General features: G+C 49.6%; 1 protein-coding gene across 1 annotated transcript in view; it reads right to left on the bottom strand.

The window, feature by feature from the left end:
• The window catches only part of cul9 (cullin 9), an 82,682-nt gene that overhangs the window by 38,067 nt on the left and 37,115 nt on the right, over positions 1-7,500 (bottom strand). The window contains 6 exon segments of the mRNA XM_076286342.1: positions 32-137; positions 398-569; positions 936-1,026; positions 1,990-2,217; positions 3,209-3,314; positions 6,252-6,489. Of these exon segments, the coding sequence (XP_076142457.1) occupies positions 32-137; positions 398-569; positions 936-1,026; positions 1,990-2,217; positions 3,209-3,314; positions 6,252-6,489 (941 nt within the window).

Raw genomic sequence — 7,500 nt, 5'->3', positions numbered from 1 at the left:
GAGCAGCTGTAAAGTAGCGGACTTGTCTTACGGTGTTGAGTTCCGTGTTGACGTTGGCAGGGTCGTCTCCTCCCAGCACTACAATGCGTGCGGGCATGTAGCTGGAGTCTTCACTAGCCACTAGCACCGCCAATTGCCTGTGAAGGACACACACACACACACACACACACACATGAACCACCACTGATTAGAGAATGTATGCTGGTGAAGGCCAGATTAGATCTTCTAAATTAGTGCTCCTTATTAAGCCACCCATGTACATGTAGATGTAGATGTTGATGGTGTGTGTGTACCTGATGACAAACACCCTTGAGCAAGTAAATACCCTTTGAGCATGTAGATGTTGATGGTGTGTGTGTGTATGTGTGTGTGTGTGTGTGTGAATGTGTGTGTGTACCTGATGACTACACCCTTGAGCATGTAGATGTTGATGAAATGGGAGCCTGTGCAGCCGTTGGACTCCCAGTAGGTTTTGGGGTTCTTGTCAGTGAGCTTGTTGGCACGGTGATGGTTGGAGGACACCTCCACCTTCTCCCAGCACTTATCCTCCTTCAGCTCCACACTGGACCCTGCAGGACAGGAGGGGCACAGCTTCAGATACACACACACACACACACACACACACTTATCCTCCTTCAGCTCCACACTGGACCCTGCAGGACAGGAGGGGCACTGCTTCAGATACACACACACACACACACACACACACACACACACTTATCCTCCTTCAGCTCCACACTGGACCCTGCAGGACAGGAGGGACACTGCTTCAGATACACACACACACACACTTATCCTCCTTCAGCTCCACACTGGACCCTACAGAGGACAGGAGGGACACTCAGACGCTTCAGATACACACTACACACACACTATACACACACACACACACACTGAGATATTACTGGTCCAGTGGGCACAGCATGGCATCTGACCTTGGCACAGGTTCCGCAGGAACACATCAAAGAAGGGAATGTTGATGGGCTGGTGGCTCCGCCTGTGTTCCTCTATCTGGCCCAGAACCATCTGAGAAAGGGAGGGAGGGAGGGAGGGATGGAGAGAGCGAGGGAGAGAGAGAGGGAGGGAGGACAGAGAGAGAGGGAGAGATGGAGGGAGGGAGGACAGAGAGGAGTCGGAGAGACAGAGAGAATGAGAGCGAGAACAGAGAGAAATATCGTTCTGAGGAGCCAAATTAAATACCCCTCAAATACCCCACCTCAAATACCCCACTGCCCTCCTGTCCCCTCACCTGGATTAGTTAACCCACCTCAAATACCCCCCCTCAATCCCACCGCTATATTGTCCCCTAACCTGGATTAGTTACCCCACCCCAAATACCCCCTCTCAAATACCCCCCCCCCCCCCATATACCCTACAGCCCTCCGGTCCCTCACCTGGATTAGTTACCCCACCCCAAATACACCCCCCCCCCCCCCTCATATACCCCATAGCCATGGTCCCTCACCTGGATTAGTTACCCCACCCCAAATACCCCCCCTCAAACCCAGCGCCCCTCCTGTGCCCTCACCTGGATTAGTTACCCCACCCCAAATGCCCCCCCTCAAACCCAGCGCCCCTCCTGTGCCCTCACCTGGATTAGTTACCCCACCCCAAATGCCCCCCCTCAGCGCCCCTCCTGTGCCCTCACCTGGATTAGTTACCCCACCCCAAATGCCCCCCTCAGCGCCCCTCCTGGTCCCTCACCTGGATTAGTTACCCCACCCCAAATGCCCCCCCTCAGCGCCCCTCCTGTGCCCTCACCTGGATTAGTTACCCCACCCCAAATACCCCCCCTCAGCGCCCCTCCTGGTCCCTCACCTGGATTAGTTACCCCACCCCAAATGCCCCCCCTCAGCGCCCCTCCTGTGCCCTCACCTGGATTAGTTACCCCACCCCAAATGCCCCCCCTCAGCGCCCCTCCTGGTCCCTCACCTGGATTAGTTACCCCACCCCAAATGCCCCGCCTCAGCGCCCCTCCTGGTCCCTCACCTGGATGCATCCTGCCAGGACGCTAGTGGTCATCTTCTTGTAGAGGCTGGCATACTTCTCGCAGTCGCTGATGAGGTCGCGCAGCTCGGTGACCAGCAGCAGGTTGGTGCTGTGCTTGTCCAGGGCCTTGACCAGCGCGTCCTTGGTGCCCAGCCGGCACATGACCACGGCGTAGTCCTTATTCAGCGACGCCAGCCGGTACAGGAAGCGGATGAACTGCTGCACCACCTGAGAGGACCGCACACACACACACAGAACCAGAGGTTAAACACACACACACACACACACAGAACCAGAGGTTAAACAGGTCTGGGGTCATCACATGAGTCAGACACACACACACACACACACACACACACAGAACCAGAGGTTAAACAGAGAGGGTCTGGGGTCATCACATGAGTCACACACACACACACACACACACACACACACACAGAACCAGAGGTTAAACACACACACACACACACACACAGAACCAGAGGTTAAACAGGTCTGGGCTCATCACATGAGTCAGACACTCAGACACACACACACACACACACACACACACACACAGAACCAGAGGTTAAACACACACACACACACACACACACACACACAGAACCAGAGGTTAAACAGGTCTGGGGTCATCACATGAGTCAGACACACACACACACACACACACACACACACACACACACACACACACACACAGAACCAGAGGTTAAACACACACACACACACACACACAGAACCAGAGGTTAAACAGGCCTGGGGTCATCACATGAGTCAGACACACACACACACACACACACACACACACACACACACACACAGAACCAGAGGTTAAACAGAGAGGGTCTGGGGTCATCACATGAGTCACACACACACACACACACACACACACACACACACACACACACACACAGAAATAGAGGTTAAGCATCACACCCAAATAGGGTCTGGGGTCATCACATGATTCAGGATATGAATCATTAGCTAATGATGTCCACTGGGTTTGCTGTTGCAAACACACACACCACACACACACACACACAGCCTTTTCCCAATGGCCATCTTCCATCTTGGAGAGTCAACTACACCGTGTGACTGTGTTGTGTATGTTGGCATTAGCCAGTGCTGAGCAGAGTAGAGTGGTGTGGTGTGGTGTGGTGTGGTGTGGCGTGGTGTGGCGTGGTGTGTGTGGCGTGGCGTGGCGTGGCGTGGAGTGGCGTACGTCTCTGTCGTTGATGAAGGCCGTCATGGAGGAGAGGCAGGGCTCGATGCTCTCGTGCCAGGGCAGCAGGTCCTCCTGGTAGTCATCCAGGAACTTACACAGGATTCTGTGAGAGAGCACCCAAACCACAAACACACGTTTACGCGTTTACGCCTCAGAGTCAAACAGAAACACACACATCATTTTCATTATGCCTGTAGGATGTGATTTTGGAAGCTGACACGAGTGGCAGCTGAGATAATGTTACCATGCCATCTTGGTTCTCAGTAGCCTAGCCTAGCGCACACAATAATATTGCCACCGTGCCATCTTGGTTCTCAGTAGCCTAGCCTAGCGCACACAATAATATTGCCACCGTGCCATCTTGGTTCTCAGTAGCCTAGCGCACACAACAATAACTGCACCCCAATTTAGGATTAGTGACACTGCAGCAAGGCTTGTAGACTGATCACAGTCTGCTTCTCTGCAGACCACTCAGCATTCATTGGAGTCTACTTTAACCATAAAAGTAACTTGATAATAATAATAATTACTAAATAACATTAAACAACATAAAAGTAACTTGATAATAATAATAATTACTAAATAACATTAAACAACATAATAGTAACTTGATAATAATAATAATTACTAAATAACATTAAACAACATAATAGTAACTTGATAATAATAATAATTACTAAATAACATTAAACAACATAATAGTAACTTGATAATAATAATAATTACTAAATAACATTAAACAACATAATAGTAACTTGATAATAATAATAATTACTAAATAACATTAAACAACATAATAGTAACTTGATAATAATAATAATTACTAAACAACATTAAACAACATAATAGGCCAGTCTTGACTCCATTACTATCAGGGGAGTGTGGAGCTAGGAGACTACGAGCTAGGAGACTACGAGCTAGGAGACTACGAGCTAGGAGACTACGAGCTAGGAGACTACGAGCTAGGAGACTACGACCAGGGAGACTACAACCAACAAGACTACAACCAACAAGACTACAACCAACACCCAAGGAGACTACAACCAACAAGACTACAACCAACACCCAAGGAGACTACAACCAACAAGACTACAACCAACAAGACTACAACCAACAAGACTACAACCAACACCCAACAAGACTACAACCAACAAGACTACAACCAACAACCAACAAGACTACAACCAACAAGACTACACCCAACAAGACTACAACCAACACGACTACAACCAACAAGACTACAACCAACAACCAACAAGACTACAACCAACAAGACTACAACCAACAAGACTACAACCAACACCCAAGAAGACTACAACCAACACCCAAGAAGACTACAACCAACAACCAGGAAGACTACAACCAACAAGACTACAACCAACACCCAAGAAGACTACAACCAACACCCAGGAAGACTACAACCAACAAGACTACAACCAACAAGACTACAACCAACACCCAAGAAGACTACAACCAACACCCAGGAAGACTACAACCAACAACCAGGAAGACTACAACCAACAAGACTACAACCAACACCCAAGAAGACTACAACCAACACCCAGGAAGACTACAACCAACACCCAGGAAGACTACAACCAACAACCAGGAAGACTACAACCAACAAGACTACAACCAACACCCAAGAAGACTACAACCAACAACCAAGAAGACTACAACCAACACCCAAGAAGACTACAACCAACAACCAGGAAGACTACAACCAACAAGACTACAACCAACACCCAGGAAGACTACAACCAACAACCAGGAAGACTACAACCAACACCCAAGAAGACTACAACCAACAACCAGGAAGACTACAACCAACAAGACTACAACCAACACCCAAGAAGACTACAACCAACACCCAGGAAGACTACAACCAACAACCAGGAAGACTACAACCAACAAGACTACAACCAACACCCAAGAAGACTACAACCAACACCCAGGAAGACTACAACCAACAAGACTACAACCAACAAGACTACAACCAACACCCAAGAAGACTACAACCAACAACCAGGAAGACTACAACCAACAACCAGGAAGACTACACTACAACCAACAACCAGGAAGACTACAACCAACAACCAGGAAGACTACAACCAACACCCAGGAAGACTACAACCAACAACCAGGAAGACTACAACCAACAAGACTACAACCAACACCCAAGAAGACTACAACCAACAACCAAGAAGACTACAACCAACACCCAAGAAGACTACAACCAACAACCAGGAAGACTACAACCAACAAGACTACAACCAACACCCAGGAAGACTACAACCAACAACCAGGAAGACTACAACCAACACCCAAGAAGACTACAACCAACAACCAGGAAGACTACAATCAACACCCAAGAAGACTACAACCAACACCCAAGAAGACTACAACCAACAACCAGGAAGACTACAATCAACACCCAAGAAGACTACAACCAACACCCAAGAAGACTACAACCAACAACCAGGAAGACTACAATCAACAACCAGGAAGACTACAACCAACAACCAGGAAGACTACAACCAACAACCAGGAAGACTACAATCAACAACCAGGAAGACTACAACCAACAACCAGGAAGACTACACTACAACCAACAACCAGGAAGACTACAATCAACAACCAGGAAGACTACAACCAACAACCAGGAAGACTACAACCAACAACCAGGAAGACTACAATCAACAACCAGGAAGACTACAACCAACAACCAGGAAGACTACACTACAACCAACAACCAGGAAGACTACAACCAACAATTGCCAACTTCAGCATGTTGGGGTTCTCCTGGGGTTTAGCAGTTCATGTACCCCAAGCAGCACCCCCCAGATTATGGAGAGCTGCACGGCGCGGTCGCTACCTGAGTATGGAGAGCTGCACGGCGCGGTCGATACCTGGGAGAGGTGCACGGCGCAGTCGCTACCTGAGTATGGAGAGCTGCACGGCGCGGTCGCTACCTGAGTATGGAGAGCTGCACGGCGCGGTCGCTACCTGAGTATGGAGAGCTGCACGGCGCGGTCGCTACCTGAGTATGGAGAGCTGCACGGCGCGGTCGACGCGGTGCTGGTCCATGAGGCCCACCAAGTCCTGGAAGGCGTCTCGGCTGTGCGTGACCTTGTTCTTCTCGTCGTCCAGCTGGACGGACGGCTCACACAGCAGCTGCTCCAGCGTCTGGATCACCTCCTTAGAGGCCGTCATGTTCTTCAGGCTCACCACCAGCATCTTCAGCTCCATGTCCTTAAACTCCTGCTCCTCCGCAGACTCTACACACACGCGCACACGTAAATACACACACAAACACACATGCACACGCACACATAAATACTCACACACACACACTAGAGCTTAGATCGGGCCCAAAAAAATCAAGCCCGACCCTACCCAAGCCCGTGCACATTGTGCCCGAGCCCGACCCGGCCCGACACATTAACTGTAATTATGAGCCCGAGCCCGATTTAAACCCGACATTTTTTAAATACGTGGGCCATTATAACTGACGTTCTCAACTACAATTCCGAGCTGTTTGAGCTACAGAAATCCGTTTAGAGGACATTGAGAGGACAAAAGAGGACATTGAAGGCTGGCTATCATTATTTCTGCCATGGCAAGCCTGCTTTATGTTCATCTTAAAGTATTTTTGCTGTCAGGTGAACATTGTGCGCACTTAATGCACGCAACAAAGCATAGGCTACCTGACAAATGCACAGCCTACCTCCGACTTTTCTCCAAACTTGCTCGAAGTTATTTCTCCTGTTTTCATTTTTGTCTTTACATCTTCAAGCTTCACGCTGCACTGAAGCTACACAATACAGCACAGCAGGCCCGGTGTGATGCGTGAGCTACACAATACAGCGCAGCAGGCCCGGTGTGATGCGTGAGCTACACAATACAGCACAGCAGGCCCGGTGTGATGCGTGAGCTCCACAATACAGCACAGCAGGTGTGATGCGTGAGCTACACAATACAGCACAGCAGGCCCGGTGTGATGCGTGAGCTACACAATACAGCACAGCAGGTGTGATGCGTGAGCTACACAATACAGCACAGCAGGTGTGATGCGTGAGCTACACAATACAGCACAGCAGGCCCGGTGTGATGCGTGAGCTACACAATACAGCACAGCAGGCCCGGTGTGATGCGTGAGCTACACAATACAGCACAGCAGGCCCGGTGTGATGCGTGAGCTACACAATACATCCGTGCGAGTGGAGAAGCTGCGCATGACACGTGTTGCGCAGATGACATCACAAATGACATTTTGTAACTCTGAGCCT

The sequence above is a fragment of the Alosa pseudoharengus genome, unplaced genomic scaffold (genome assembly GCF_046254945.1).
Source record: "Alosa pseudoharengus isolate Yale_2024_CS ecotype anadromous, Long Island Sound unplaced genomic scaffold, YU_APseudo_1.1 YU_APseudo_1.1_scf_15, whole genome shotgun sequence".
In the NCBI taxonomy this organism is placed as follows: Eukaryota; Metazoa; Chordata; class Actinopteri; order Clupeiformes; family Clupeidae; genus Alosa; species Alosa pseudoharengus.
The sequence above is the reverse complement of the archived record's forward strand: the minus strand, read 5'-3'. Positions and strand labels throughout refer to the sequence as shown.